The sequence below is a fragment of the Myxine glutinosa genome, chromosome 12, assembly GCF_964187855.1.
Source record: "Myxine glutinosa chromosome 12, kmMyxGlut1.1, whole genome shotgun sequence".
NCBI classification, from domain to species: Eukaryota; Metazoa; Chordata; class Myxini; order Myxiniformes; family Myxinidae; genus Myxine; species Myxine glutinosa.
In genome coordinates, this window is record NC_136272.1 from 57,922,732 (window position 1) to 57,939,207 (window position 16,476).

The window sequence follows — 16,476 nt, forward strand, 5'->3', positions numbered from 1 at the left end:
ATACGTGCTTCCTTTTCCTCCCCTTTGCCATCCAGTTCCAGTTTTCCAGGCTGTTGCATTATAGAGTTGCCTTTCAACCCAACGGGCCGTGAACCCGAGTCCTGAGCGCCAAGAGAGCAGTGCTGGGCAATAACCCGCGACTTGATATCCTTCAGCTCATCATATGTAAAGTACTCCATGAGCAACGGCTGAAAAACCTACAATGGAGAATAGCAATAATGTACTCAAACAAGGAAGCTTTTAGATGTTCAACCTTATGCTGAACACCATAAGGACAAACAGTTAATAGATTACTATACCTCTTCTTCCTCTTTCATGTGAGGAATGAAACCTTGCGTAAAGGCTTCAAGTTCTTCCTTCAACTGGTTGCCATAGTTCACACGTTCGTATTCATTCTGGGAAACCAGAATACCACAATTAAAATTACACTCATTGGGGTGTGTGTACTATTATTTAATTACATCAGCGACAGTTTTCTGCCCCAAAATACAGAAAAAACAGCAAGGGGTGGAGTTGGGGGAGACATTTTATCGACACTTTTCAAATTGGATTGGTGACAAGAAAAAGAACAGAAATATTTAAATTACCTTGGCATTCCTCAAACCGTTCTCAAAAAGGTTCAGCATTTCAGACAGCTTGTTGTCCGAATGGGCCTTGTAAACCAAGCTGTTGGTAACAGACATCGCTTGAAGGCGGCTCCTCAGTTTTGCAAGAATGCATTCATTTTCAATCTGCTCATGGGTCTTGAACTCCTTGAATGTGGAATGGAGCAACTGCAGTAGTAATTGGAAATCTCGATCGTTGGAAAAGTTGGTCTTGGACAACTGCCAGATATTGGAAAATGAAAATAAAATGTTTTTTTTTTTTAAGTTTAAGGCATGTGGTTAAGTGTGCACCATTATTGAGCTTCTAACAATGAAACTTGGACTCAATCCACTGGAAAGATCTCATTCCAAGGAAGCAATTGTATTCGAATCACATGGATAGTTTCAATTTCAGGATTTCTTAAGAATAATGCTGCAAGTTTCCTGAATGTATTGCAAAAGCAAACAAATCCGTTTTGTCAAACTAACAAAATAATTCATCTGATGTGTTACAATCAACTGACATTGGTATATGCAAAGATGAAAAAAAAAAAAATACTTCCTTCACTATAACCACAAAATTAAGAAACAACTTTGGCAAAAAATATTTGTACCATTACACAACTTTCAAATAGCGATAACATAATTGATCTTCTACAAAGGATTTCTTCTTCTTATCTTGTCTGGTCTTGTCATTTTTATTTTTACTATAAGTATAAGGGACCCGCAGAACAGAGTTCCCTGGAAAACCCTCCCTTTTTGGGTGTTGTATAGTCAACAAAGTGCTGCTTTGTATGCTCCCAGAACTTACACGAGCTTTTAGCTCATTCTTGGGTAAAATGTCAGGGACATAGAAAAGGCCTCTTTATATCAGGGTGTATGCCATGCGTCAGCGTAGAGATAAGAATTGACATTCCATAGCTTACAGTAAATGTCGAACAATAGAAAAGGGACATTCAAAAAATCTTGTGTGCATGCTGTACTAAACTTGTGTTCTTAGGAGGAACCAAGTAATGCTCCAGAAAAGTTCATATAAAGGGGCGCCAATTTGATTCATACACCAGCATGAAGATGTGAATGTATTTTATTTGCCAAATCTTTATATGAACTTTTCTAGAGCATTACTTGGTTCCTCCTAAGAACACAAGTTTAGTATAGCATGCACACAAGGTTTTTTGAATGTCTCTTTTCTATTGTTCGACATTTTCTATAAGCTATGGAATGTCCATTCTTATCTCTATGCTGACGCATGGCATATACCCTTATATAAAGAGGCCTTTTCTATACCCCTGGCATTTTACCAAAGAACGTCGCTTCTTTTCTATAGTTTGCCACATGGCACATCCCATATAAATGGGCCTTTCCTATGCCCCTGGCATTTCGGAGGAGAAGAAGAAGAAGAAGAAGAAGAGGAAGAAGAAGCGGGAGATTTTACCTGACGCTATCCCCGAGCAGTCTTCAAACCCGCAGGAAATTAAACTCACGAACACGGATTTTGAATGTACAAGAATAACACGGCTTTATTGCCAGACCCCGAGAACAAAGAACGTGACGGTAAATAAATATGATCCTAAATCGGAGCACTCCCACACCGGACGTAACCAACAGACGAAGGAGGATATATCAAAAAGAACCGTTGTGTTTTGAGTGTGCAGAGGATTCTTGAACAGGCAACGCATATTTTTGGATACAGTTAATCTATAATTAAGTGCATCAAAAATGTACAGAATTTAATTTGCAACACTTAATGCTTCCACTTGTTATTAGTATTGGTATCTTTGTATGTTAGTATTTCACTTGGTATCTTTGTATGTTAGTATTTCACTTGGTATCTTTGTATGTTAGTATTTCACTTGGTATCTTTGTATGTTAGTATTTCACTTGGTATCTTTGTATGTTAGTATTTCACCTGGTATCTTTGTATGTTAGTATTTCACTTGGTATCTTTGTATGTTAGTATTTCATTTGGTATCTTTGTATGTTAGTATTTCACTTGGTATCTTTGTATGTTAGTATTTCACTTGGTATCTTTGTATGTTAGTATTTCACCTGGTATCTTTGTATGTTAGTATTTCACTTGGTATCTTTGTATGTTAGTATTTCATTTGGTATCTTTGTATGTTAGTATTTCACTTGGTATCTTTGTATGTTAGTATTTCACTTGGTATCTTTGTATGTTAGTATTTCACTTGGTATCTTTGTATGTTAGTATTTCACTTGGTATCTTTGTATGTTAGTATTTCACTTGGTATCTTTGTATGTTAGTATTTCACTTGTTATCTTTGTATGTTAGTATTTCACTTGGTATCTTTGTATGTTAGTATTTCACTTGGTATCTTTGTATGTTAGTATTTCACTTGGTATCTTTGTATGTTAGTATTTCACTTGGTATCTTTGTATGTTAGTATTTCACTTGGTATCTTTGTATGTTAGTATTTCACTTGGTATCTTTGTATGTTAGTATTTCACTTGGTATCTTTGTATGTTAGTATTTCACTTGGTATCTTTGTATGTTAGTATTTCACTTGGTATCTTTGTATGTTAGTATTTCACTTGGTATCTTTGTATGTTAGTATTTCACTTGGTATCTTTGTATGTTAGTATTTCACTTGTTATCTTTGTTCTCGGGGTCCGGCAATAAAACCGCGTTTATTTTTGTACATTAACTCCGTTTTTGGTTTGATTTATTAATTTGCAGGCTGAAGATGCCTGCGTGTGGCGGCAGTAAAGGTGAGTCGGCATTCTCCCCAAATCCCCCCCCCCCCCCCCCATTTGTGGCAAATGGAGCCTTTTGGCAGGGTCAGACCTTAAACTTTTGGAAAAAAAAAAAAAGCCCCAAATAAGGACCACCCTACTGTCTGTCTACTTGGGATGTCTGTGAGCATGATATCTCAAAATATTGTGGACAGATTTGGACAAAACTTGGTGGACAGGCTTGGGTGTATGTCAAGGACGAAGTCATTTCAGATCTGGATTTTGCTGAAGATTTGAATCCGGATCCGAGAATGTTTAGGCGATTCTTCACTATTGAGAGATCGGGCCAAAATGATATACAGTATAGCGCGATCTCTCAAAAAGTTATGGATGGATTCGGACAAAACTTTTTTTGTGTGACAGGACAGGTTGGGTGTGTGACAAGAACAAGCCAATTAGATTTTGCTTAAGGCCCGGATCCAGATCCGGCCCATCAGTGGGGATACAAAACGTAAACCGTTCAGCCTGGCGGAGGTAAGTGCTCTACCGGGTGCAGTTATAGTTTGGTTATTTATTTGGGAGAAATGTCATTTTTCCAACAGCGAAGCTGTTAACACCACCATGGTAAATATCATTTTCATTTTCTTTATTCTGGAAGCATTTCCCTCTTGCACGCAATATATGTGGCTGAGTCAGTCCAATCAGTATTACCATGACAATCAACAAAGCACAGTGCCAATCAGTCTTGCTCACATTGGTCTTCTCGAGCATTGGAAAACCAAACAATTTACCTGTTCTGGCTTTGATGGAAAAACAGCCGATATCGTCAACCCAAAAGGATTACAATGATATTGCGATTGATCTGCGAACCAGCCAACCCCCACCATCCCCTCCCCGGCGTGAGTGCACACTGCACACCCAAGCAGGTAGGTTCCTGAGATAGCTATATCGTTGTTCATTATATTTAGGCTAACCCCTGCTCCAGCAGGGAAAATGGCCTTAAAATGCCTGTTGTGTTGTGTTGTATTATATTTAGATGGCCACATACATGGTTTAACGGGACACGTGACATGCGTTGTGAGGGCCAGAGACAGATCTTCTTCCTGCCTGGAAATACCCCCTCACCCCTTATGGAACACTCACTAATACTTGGACATAAACCCCCACCCGACATAACGCTTGCGCATACCCCCACTAATCCACGTAACGCTTGCGCATACCCCCCACCGCCCCCCGTAACGCTTGCGCATACCCCCCCGCCCCCCCGTAATGCTTGCGCATACACCCCCCCCCCCGTAACGCTTGCGCATACCCCCCCATCCCCCCGTAACGCTTGCGCATACCCCCACTAATCCCACGTAACGCTTGCGCATAACCCCCCCCCCCCCCATAACGCTTGCGCATACCCCCCCGTAACGCTTGCGCATAACCCCCCCCCCCCGTAACGCTTGCGCATACACCCCCCCCCCCCGTAACGCTTGCGCATACACCCCCCCCGTAACGCTTGCGCATACACCCCCGCCCCCCCCCCGTAACGCTTGCGCATACACCCCCGCCCCCCCGTAACGCTTGCGCATACACCCCCGCCCCCCCCTCCGTAACGCTTGCGCATACACCCCCGCCCCCCCCCCCTCCGTAACGCTTGCGCATACACCCCCGCCCCCACGTAACGCATGCGCATGCGCATACACCCCCGCCCCCACGTAACGCTTGCGCATAAACTCGGGGCCGGCCCGAGCGAGGCTCGACTCGGGGCCGGCCTGAGCCAGGTTGGTGCTCGTTGGTCAATTCCTCCAATCATCGTTTATCAAAGCAATGTAAATGTTGTTATCCTTCACGGGACGTCACCTCACATCACAAACACGAACCACATTATCCAGGGGCCGCCGAATCGGACATCGCACTTTTTAACAATTTCTTACATCGTTTCATTAGACACTTTGTGTTCGCTTCCTTGAACCGAGCTCCAAGTACTGAGGTTGCTTTGGCCTTCATGTTCACAGGAATTCGGGTTTGGACGAAGCGACAGATTCAAATCCGATGCAGGCCTCGCGGAAACAACATCACTAAACTAGTCAAGTGTGCGAGGCACGTACGCCGAAACTGCGCCTCAAACTAGTCAAGTCCGGGATCATATTTTAGGCCCGAATACAACTTAGACTCAAATTCCAACAGCAAAACATCAGCAAATTCTGAGGCCATTAAGCGAAGAAGGGAATAAATCTCTTCTTGACGAAGTTACGAAGTACGAAACTTCCACAAGCAAAGAGGAACTCGAAATACGCAATAACTTCCACACCAAAGATGATGCGAAAAAACCCAATAACATTCAACGAGCGCGTTCAATCACTTCAGAGTGTCGATCATTTTACCTCATCACAATAAAGCTGAACGAGGTGCTTCATGCGCCCGTGAGGCGTCGTGAAAACATCAACCTCGTCTGGAACGGCGCCATCGCGCCAACTGGAAGCGTCCTCCTCCTCTTCCCACTACTTCCTCTTCTTCTCCACTATCGCTTCTCCAGCCACAAAAAATCTCTTCTTCCTCCTTCCGGGTGCTCCCCTTGTTCATAGTTTTGAAATGTTCAATGTATCTAAATATAATTTGTGATTCAGATATATTTCACACGGTTAACATAATTAACTGAATTTACTTTCATCTTCCTTGTAAAAGAAAACCAAAGATAAAAAGAAATGGGAATTCAATGTTATCATTCACAAAGGCAGCGACATATCCATATCATGTCCTATATGTAGTTAGCATGTTATCCAGATCCCAAATGTAGTTACCATGCAATTATTAGAAAACACTTTCATTTAATCGCCATTACCACTGCTGCACAAACGTTTATCTTACTATTAAAAAGTTTTGCTGGAATCCTCTTTATTATTTTGTAGTTGTTGTTGTTGTTCAACGGAGAGACTCGCAGGGATCCGCAGAACATCTGTGGAATGTAATATGTGACTTTACATGTCTCCCAAGCCCCAAATCATCAATCCTCCCCTCACTCTCCCAAACCCCAAATCATCAACCCTCCCCTCACTCTCCCAAGCCCCAAATCATCAATCCTCCCCACACTCCCCAAACCCAACAACAACCCTCCCCTCACACTCCCAAACCCCAAGTCAACAACCCACCCCACACTCCCCAAACCCCAAGTCACAACCTCCCCTTACTCTCCCAAACCCCAATCACACCCCACCCCCTCACTCTCCCAAACCCCAAATCATCAACCCTCCCCTCACTCTCCCAAACCCCAAGTCATCAACCCTCCCCTCACTCACCCAAACCCCAAGTCATCAACCCTCCCTCACTCTCCCAAACCCCAAATATCAACCCTCCCCTCACTCTCCCAAACCCCAAATCATCAACCCTCCCCTCACTCTCCCAAACCCCAAGTCATCAACCCTCCCCTCACTCTCCAAACCCCAAGTCATCAACCCTCCCTCACTCTCCCAAACCCAAGTCATCAACCCTCCCCTCACTCTCCCAAACCCCAAATCATCAACCCTCCCCTCACTCTCCCAAGCCCCAAATCATCAATCCTCCCCTCACTCTCCCAAACCCCAAGTCATCAACCCTCCCCTCACTCTCCCAAACCCCAAGTCATCAACCCTCCCCTCACTCTCCCAAACCCCAAGTCACCAACCCTCCCCTCACTCTCCCAAACCCCAAATCATCAACCCTCCCCTCACTCTCCCAAACCCCAAATCATCAACCCTCCCCTCACTCTCCCAAACCCCAAGTCATCAACCCTCCCCTCACTCTCCCAAACCCCAAATCATCAACCCTCCCCTCACTCTCCCAAACCCCAAGTCATCAACCCTCCCCTCACTCTCCCAAACCCCAAGTCATCAACCCTCCCCTCACTCTCCCAAACCCCAAGTCATCAACCCTCCTCTCACTCTCCCAAACCCCAGGTCATCAACCCTCCCCTCACTCTCCCAAACCCCAAGTCATCAACCCTCCCCTCACTCTCCCAAACCCCAAGTCATCAACCCTCCCCCTCACTCTCCCAAACCCCAAGTCACCAACCCTCCCCTCACTCTCCCAAACCCCAAATCATCAACCCTCCCCTCACTCTCCCAAACCCCAAGTTATCAACCTTCCCCTCACTCTCCCAAACCCCAAGTCATCAACCCTCCCCTCACTCTCCCAAACCCCAAGTAATCAACCCTCCCCTCACTCTCCCAAACCCCAAGTCATCAACCCTCCCCTCACTCTCCCAAACCCCAAGTCATCAACCCTCCCCTCACTCTCCCAAACCCCAAGTCATCAACCCTCCCCTCACTCTCCCAAACCCCAAGTCATCAACCCTCCCCTCACTCTCCCAAACCCCAAGTCATCAACCCTCCCCTCACTCTCCCAAACCCCAAGTCATCAACCCTCCCCTCACTCTCCCAAACCCCAAGTCATCAATCCTCCCCTCACTCTCCCAAACCCTAAGTCATCAATCCTCCCCTCACTCTCCCAAACCCCAAGTCATCAACCCTCCCCTCACTCTCCCAAACCCCAAGTCATCAACCCTCCCCTCACTCTCCCAAACCCCAAGTCATCAACCCTCCCCTCACTCTCCCAAACCCTAAGTCATCAACCCTCCCCTCACTCTCCCAAACCCCAAGTCATCAACCCTCCCCTCACTCTCCCAAACCCCAAGTCATCAACCCTCCCCTCACTCTCCCAAACCCCAAGTCATCAACCCTCCCCTCACTCTCCCAAACCCCAAGTCATCAACCCTCCCCTCACTCTCCCAAACCCCAAGTCATCAACCCTCCCCTCACTCTCCCAAACCCCAAGTCATCAACCCTCCCCTCACTCTCCCAAACCCCAAGTCATCAATCCTCCCCTTACTCTCCCAAACCCTAAGTCATCAATCCTCCCGTCACTCTCCCAAACCCCAAGTCATCAACCCTCCCCTCACTCTCCCAAACCCCAAGTCATCAACCCTCCCCTCACTCTCCCAAACCCCAAGTCATCAACCCTCCCCTCACTCTCCCAAACCCCAAGTCATCAACCCTCCCCTCACTCTCCCAAACCCCAAGTCATCAATCCTCCCCTCACTCTCCCAAACCCCAAGTCATCAATCCTCCCCTCAGTCTCTCAAACCCCAAGTCATCAATCCTCCCCTCAGTCTCCCAAACCCCAAGTCATCAACCCTCCCCTCACCCTCCCAAACCCCAGGTCATCAACCTTCCCCTCACTCTCCCAAACCCCAAGTCATCAACCTTCCCCTCACTCTCCCAAACCCCAAGTCATCAACCCTCCCCTCACTCTCCCAAACCCCAAGTCATCAACCCTCCCCTCACTCTCCCAAACCCCAAGTCATCAACCCTCCTCCTCTCTCTCCCAAACCCCAAGTCATCAACCCTCCTCCTCACTCTCCCAAACCCCAAGTCATCAACCCTCCCCTCACCCTCCCAAACCCCAAGTCATCAACCTTCCCCTCACTCTCCCAAACCCCAAGTCATCAACCCTTTCCCTCACTCTCCCAAACCCCAAGTCATCAACCCTTTCCCTCAATCTCCCAAACCCAAAGTCATCAACCCTCCCCTCACTCTCCAAAACCCCAAGTCATCAACCCTCCCCCTCACTCTCCCAAACCCCAAGTCAGCAACCCTCCCCCTCACTCTCCCAAACCCCAAGTCATCAACCCTCCTCCTCAATCTCCCAAACCCCAAGTCATCAACCCTCCCCCTCACTCTCCCAAACCCCAAGTCATCAACCCTCCTCCTCAATCTCCCAAACCCCAAGTCATCAATCCTCCCCTCACTCTCCAAAACCCCAAATCATAAACCACTCCCCCCCACACCCCCCCCCCCGCTACCCCTCCCACCCCTCCGTGGTGGGAGTGTACGTCCAAGCATTATGTGGGGGTGGTGGTGTACTTGATCCAATATGGCTGCCAGACCATGTGACTGATGACGTCATCAATATATATTCTCTTGAAGCGCGGTGCTACGCACGCTACTTGTATAGCAAGGAGGAAGCGGACAACGCGGTAGGTTCAAAGAGTCTTTATTACAAGAGCTCCACTGTAGCACTGGAGCGCTCCGGGCTGCGCACCCGGTGTTTTTCCCGCGGCCACGCCTACCCCTCGGGCATGGCCGCCGCCCACGCCTACCCCTCGGGCATGGCCGCCGCCCACTTGGTGCGCGGAATGATGCCATCACGCCAGTGAGCTTTCGTGTCCGCCACACGCGCCCCCCAGAATTCCCGCGCACCTGTAGGGCCAGTTTGCGGGGCAAATGGATGACCCGGCCGAAGCGCCCTCTGGCGACTGGCTGCGTCCGGGGTGCAGGGATGCCAGCTGGGATGCCTCCGGCTGCACCCGGGATGGGTGCAGGACCGGGGGGCGGCGTGCCGGCGGGCCTGGGCGGTGCCGGGGGTCCGCCCGCAGGGGGGCGGCCCCGACGCGGGGGCCGAGCCACCGGCGGTGGGTGGTCCACGTCGAGGTGGGCCGGCTTGAGGCGATCCACTGAGACGCGATCGGGAGTACCGCCGATGTCCAAGGTGAAATGTTTCACCCCGGTCTCCAGCACGCGGAAAGGCCCGTCGTACGGGGGCCGCAGTGGTGTCCGCTGGGCGTCGTGCCGGACGAAGACGTACTCCACGGTGCGAAGCTCCGGGGCAACGTGCGTAGGCGGGTGCCCATGGTGTGCCGTCGGCACCGGGGCGAACCTCCGGGCGGTCTCCTGCAGCGCAGAGCGCTCCTGCGCCGCGGACCATGGTGCCGTGGGGTCGGGGAGGAACTCGCCCGGCACCTGCAGCGGTTGTCCGAAGACCAACTCCGCCGCGGATGCACGCAGGTCGTCCTTGGGCGCCGTCCGGAGCCCCAGCAGGACCCAGGGGAGCCTGTCGACCCAGCCGCCGTCGCGGAGGGTGGCCCGGAGCGCGGCCTTCAACGAGCGGTGGAACCACTCGCACAGGCCGTTGGCCTGGGGGTGGTAGGCCGTGGTTCGGTGCAGCTGGACCCCGAGCCCCCGCGCGACCGCCCCCCAGAGCTCCGAGGTGAACTGGGGGCCGCGTTCGGACGAGATGTCCAAGGGGGCGTCGAACCGGGAGACCCAGGTGGCGATGAACGCCTGCGCGATGTCCGCCGCCATCGTCGCCGCCAAAGGCACGGCCTCCGGCCACCAGGTGGTGCGGTCCACCATTGTCAGGACATGGGTGAAACCCCGCGAGGGGGGCAGAGGTCCCACCAGGTCCACGTGCACGTGGTCGAACCTACGTTCCGGCACCGTAAACGGGGCCAATGGGGCCTGGGTGTGCCGGTGCACCTTCGCGCGCTGGCACGCGAGACACATCCTGGTCCAGCTGCGGACGGCCTTCCGGAGGCCATGCCAGACAAACTTGTCGGCGATCAACCTCTGGGAGGCCTTCGTGCCCGGGTGGGACAGGCCGTGGATGGCGTCAAAAACCTGGCGCTGCCAGCCCGCGGGCACGATGGGGCGAGGCCGCCCGAGGGAGACGTCGCACAAGAGGGCCGTGCCCGCGCCGTCAAACGGCACCTCGGTGATGCAGAGGCCCGTGACGGCGGTCCGCAAGGCCTGGACGTCGGGGTCGGTGGCCTGGTCCGCCGCCATCCGGGCATAGTCGATGCCAAGGTGGACTGCGTGGGCGACGGACCGGGAAAGGCAATCCGCCACCGGGTTGTCTTTCCCCGCGACGTGCCGGATGTCCGTTGTATATTCGGACACGGCCGAGAGGTGACGCTGCTGCCGGGCCGACCACGGCTCGGCGAGGTTGCCCATCGCGAAGACCAGTGGCTTGTGGTCGACGAAGGCCGTGAACGCACGGCCCTCGAGCAGATGGCGGAAGTGCCTGACCGCCAGGTGAAGCCCGAGCAACTCGTGGTCGAAGGTACTATAACGGCGTTTGGGCGGGCGAAGCTGCCGGCTGAAGAACGCCAGTGGTTGCCAGGCACCACACACCCATTGCTCATGCACCGCGCCCACCGTGTAGTCTGAGGCGTCGGTGGTGAGGGCGATCGGTGCATTGGGCGCCGGGTGCGCGAGCATGGTGGCGTTAGCCAAGGCGAGCTTCGCGCCCGCGAACGCTGCGTCCATCTGCTCGGTCCAGGTAACGTCACCTTTGCCCGGCTTCCCTCGGAGGGCCTCGTGCAAGGGGCGCAGGAGCTGGGCGATGCGGGGCAGGAACCGATGGTAAAAGTTTACCATGCCCAGGAACTCCTGGAGCCCCTTGATCGTGCGGGGGCACGGAAACCCCTTCACCGCCTCCACCTTGGCCGGTAGGGGGACGGCCCCATGCCTGGTGACGCGGTGCCCCAATAAGTCGATGTCGCCGAACCGGCACTTGGCGGGGTTCACGATGAGGCCATGCTGGCCCAGATGTTCGAAGAGCGTGCGGAGATGGTGTAGGTGCTCTTCGCGGGACGCGCTGGCGACGAGGATGTCATCCAGGTAGACGTAGACGAAATCCAAGTCGCGCAAGACCCTGTCCATTAGTCGCTGGAACGCCTGAGCTGCATTTTTCAATCCGAAGGGCATCCAAAGAAATTCGAAAAGTCCGAATGGCGTGATGACCGCTGTCTTCGGGATGTCCTCCGGCCTGACGGGGACCTAATGGTAGCCACGTATGAGGTCCACCTTTGAAAAGAAGGACATGCCCGCCAACCGGGCGGAGAAGTCCTGAATGTGGGGGACGGGGTAGCGGTCGGGGGTGGTGGCGTCGTTGAGGCGCCGGTAGTCCCCGCACGGTCGCCATCCCCCGCCGGGCTTTGGCACGATGTGGAGCGGTGACGCTCAAGCACTCTCGGAGCGCCGCACGATGCCGAGCCGCTCCAGCGTAGCGAACTCCGCTTTAGCTACCGCGAGCTTCGTCGGCTCGAGGCGGCGTGCCCGGGCGTAGACCGGTGGCCCGGCGGTGGGGATGTGGTGTTCCACCCCGTGCTTGACGGCCCCCACCGAGAAGGTGGGCCGCGTGAGGGCCGGGAAGCCGGCGTGGAGGCGGGTGAATTCGTTCGCTGCCGGAAGCGTACAGATGAACCTGGCCGGAACCGAACCGCTCAGCAAGCCGCTCGGCGAGCCGCTCGATGAGCCGCTCCGGGAGCTGCTCAACGAGGCGGGCAGCGCGCAAGCGAGCGAGCTGAACGTCTCAGCCTGGACAAGCCTTCTGTGCTTTACGTCCACCAACAGGCCATTGGCACAGAGGAAGTCCGCGCCAAGCAGTGCCATAGGCACGTCGGCAGTGACGAACGACCACCGGAAAACCTGCCCTCCGAATCGCAGAGAAAGGCAGCGTTTTCCGTATGTGCGAATGGACGTACCATTGGCAGCAAACAACGCGGGGCCCTGGCCCGCGGTCTGCTTGTCGGACGTACCGGCGGGAACGACACTCACCTGCGCTCCCGTGTCGCACAGGTAACGGTGCCCGGATAAGGTGTCCGTGATGAACAGTAGGCTGTTTGAATGGCCGGCGCTCAGTGCCACTACTGAGGGCCGGCCCGGGCGTTTCCCGACCTGCCGAATGAGCACGGCGGGCGACATTGCCGAGCCTCGTGGCCGAACTGGGCGTGGAAAAAACACCAGGTTGGTGGCGGAGGCGGCGGAGGCCACGGTTTTGTCCACGGCGGCGGTGGTGGGCGGCGCGTGGCGGCGGCCGCGAGTTGTGCATCAGCATCAGCCACGAGGTGTGCATCAGCCTCGGGATTCGCGACGGCCGCGCCAAAACTCGCCTGCGTGTCCAAAGCCGCGAAGAACCTGTCGGCCTCGGCAGCGAGAGCTCGGGGTTCCGTCATCGCAGAACCGGCCAAGGCGAGGCGTACTCGTGCCGGCAGCTGGCATCGAAATAACGCCCGGAATAGAGCGTTCGGGGTTTCGTCGCCCATCAACGACAGCATATGGTCCATGCGGACCGACGGTCACGTGTCACTGAGCTCGGGGAGGTCCAGGAGGCGGTCGGCCTGTGCGTCCACCGTGAGGCCGAACGTGGCGAGGAGGAGACGCTTGATCGCCTCGTACCTGCCGTCGGCCAGTGGGTTCCTCAGGACCGACACGACGCAAGCGGCCATGCCGGGCCCGAGGGAGGCGACCACGTGGCAGTACATGGTCTCGTCCACCGTGATGCCTCGAAGTCGGAACTGGGCTTCTGCCTGCAGGAACCGAACTTCGGCTTGAGCCTCCCAGAACTAGGGGAGTTTGATTTGGACCGCGTTGGTTGCCATTGCTGTGGCGGGTTCGCGTGGTCAGCGACGGCTGACCAGAACGTCGGAGGGTTACCAATGAAGCGCGGTGCTACGCGCGCTACTTGTATAGCAAGGAGGAAGCGGACAACGCGGTAAGTTCAAAGAGTCTTTATTACAAGAGCTCCACTGTAGCACTGGAGCACTCCGGGCTGCGTGCCTGGTGTATATCCCGCGGCCACGCCTACCCCTCGGGCGTGGCCGCCGCCCACTTGGTGCGCGGAATGATGCCATCACGCCAGTGAGCTTTTGTGTCCGCCACACTCTCATATAATTGTTGTGTAGATCACGCTCAATAAATTTCAAACTGATTAAGCTAAGTGTTGTCCCTGTAGAATTATGACGTCATAATTAAGGTACCAATGACGTCATCGTTAACAACCCTAATTCCTCAAGGGAAGTTCTTTACAATGAGCCACGTTTCAATTTTCCCCATGGAGCGGCTTCGGTGATATAGAGATGCAAGGTTTTTTGGTTTTTTTTAATGGCAAATGTATCACGTGACCTGTGACATCATAATACCACCGAACTTCTACAGCCAGCGGCACTCCTATGTTGAAAATTTCGTGTCCTCTGGAATAACAGCTAGTTGCAAAAAATATAATTTTCAGACTGATTGGATGAAGCTTGTACTTGGTGAATTATGACGTCATAATGAAGGTACTGATGACATCATTAACATATCGTCTTCCCCATGGGGAGTACTTGACAATGATCCCAAAAAAATTCCATTGAGCGGTTTCGGAGATGTCGTGCAACGTTTTTCCAAGATGGCGTTCATACCATGTGACCTATGACGTCATCCTGTAGAATAAAAAAATTGCACAGGTGGAGGCACTACTTTGGTAAAATTTCGTGTCAATGGACCAACGGTTGCCGAGAAAATGATTTTTACTCCCGCCAGGGAGTGATGCATTCGATCGTGTCCGTCCGTGTGTGTGTGTGTGTTCGCATGTTCATGTGTTCGTGTGTTCGTGAACAAGATATCTGGAAAAGTTCTGAACGGATTTGGATGAAAGTTGGTGGGATGATTGCCCTTGGGATAAGGAAGAATTGATTAGTTTTTGGTGAAGCTCAGGATATTATTCCGGATCCAGGAAATTTTTTTCCTGTTTTACTGCATTAAAGCTTTTATTCTTATTCGTAAATGATGTTTTTTTCCTCTAATTCCGAGATATATCAAAATAAATTCTCTGACAGTTCGGGCCTACTTTCTTTTTTCATTTATTGTTTTGGGGAGAGGGGATGTTAAACAAAACGTATTATTCCAACTAAACACACGGCGGGAGTATGCCCTCAGCCCTCTACTGAGTGGCGTTCTAGTTTTAAATGCAAACACGCAAGTACGCCACACGTACGGCACACGCATGCCACACGCACTCCACACGTACTCCACAAGTACGCCACACGCATGCCACACACACGCCACACGTACGTCACACACACGTCACACGTAGGCCACACGCATGTGTTACGTGGTCCCCTCGGTGAATACCTGGTCTCGGTGACCCCCGGACCGTGAGAGGAACTTCGCCAGAAAGCTGTATTAAATATGCGCTTTCGCCACGCAATCCATATGAATTTCACCCCAGAGACAACTGACGTTCAAGGATATATTTCAATGGGAATGACCATACAATTGCAATGACACAACCACGGAGATTTTCCCCGAGCAATCAACCATATACAACCATCAACAATTCCCAATTCACAAGCACTTTCCTATGAGTAAGATGGCCATCTTATATACGTGTGTCCCGGTGAGTACTCACGACACCCTTTTGGTCTCGGTCCCGCACAATGTCTCTGGGCCCCTCCTGACCAAGATGATGGTCGCCGTCACCGCACTCGGGCGGTAGAACGAACCCCGGGTGGACGTGTTTCCACCGGGCAGGTATCGTACCAGGCACCGTGGCTGCAGCCCCTCGTGGCCACGCGAAGCGGATACGGTAAAGCAAGCCAAACCCCACGCCGCTTGCAAGGCGCGTTAGGCCCCAACGTGCGACCCGCACGCGTCTGTTTGGACGGTGCCGCGAACGAGGCCAGGCGCGGGGTCGATGCACGGCCCCACGTCAACTTGCTGTCTCCACCGGGCAGGTACACGTCCCGGTAATTCCTCTCGCCAGACAGGCTTCGGATCGGAATGCCGCTTTTCCACGCAGCGCAAGGTCGATCCCACCTTTTGTCGGAGCGGGGCGAGGAAGAATAATACTCGTCCTTTTTTCCTCGTGTCTTTTCCTCTTCCGTTTCCGGTCACTTCCGTTTCCGGCCACTCCCTCAGAAGGGCTCCTGACCCTCCAACCACAACAACTACACAACAACTTAATATACTACACACGGATAAGCAAAGACCTGAATGGTAATTCACATACATTCACATAAATATGTAACACTCCCCCCCTTCAAGAAAGAAAGTTTGAACCCAGCGAAAACTTTCTTTGCCGGCCAATTTGGGGAAACAAACCAGATAACTCAACCCCCCCCCCCCCCCCCCCCCCAGATTAACTCAATCTGGACAAAGCGTCCGCCACGACATTGTCCCGGCCCCGTACATGTTCAATTTCCAAGTTGAACCCCTGCAAAGCCAAACTCCATCTCATCAACCTCTGATTTTTATTTTTCATTCTTTGAATGAAGGTTAAGGGGTTGTGATCCGTAAAGACCTTTATGGGAAAGGACGTGATTCCTAAATACACCTCATAATGTTGAAGCCCTAGCAGGAGAGCCAGGGTCTCTTTCTCCACGGTGGCATAATTTGCCTGATGTTTATTGAACTTTTTGGAGTAGTAGCACACGGGGTGGTCCACCCCATCCTCATCTTCCTGTAACAAGACCGCTCCAGCCCCCACATCGCTTGCATCTACGGCCAACTTGAAAGGTGCCTGAAAGTCCGGAGCGGTTAGGACCGGAGAGCTCATTAGTATCGCTTTGACATGGGCAAAGGCCGCCTGACATTTGCCATCCCAAACGAATGGGGTCTCCTTTCTCAACAAACTC

At 52.2% G+C, this 16,476-nt stretch overlaps 1 protein-coding gene across 1 annotated transcript in view; it reads right to left on the reverse strand.

Moving 5' to 3' along the window:
* FBXL5 (F-box and leucine rich repeat protein 5) overlaps nucleotides 1-5,806 on the reverse strand; it is a 70,140-nt gene extending 64,334 nt beyond the window's left edge. The window contains exons 1-4 of the mRNA XM_068131730.2: nucleotides 5,651-5,806; nucleotides 588-824; nucleotides 300-395; nucleotides 5-197 (exon numbers count right to left, since the gene is read on the reverse strand). Coding sequence (XP_067987831.2) covers nucleotides 5-197; nucleotides 300-395; nucleotides 588-824; nucleotides 5,651-5,683 — 559 coding nt within the window. The 5' untranslated portion in view covers nucleotides 5,684-5,806. The remainder of the gene's footprint in view (nucleotides 1-4; nucleotides 198-299; nucleotides 396-587; nucleotides 825-5,650) is intronic.
* Between the last annotated feature and the right edge of the window lie 10,670 nt (nucleotides 5,807-16,476).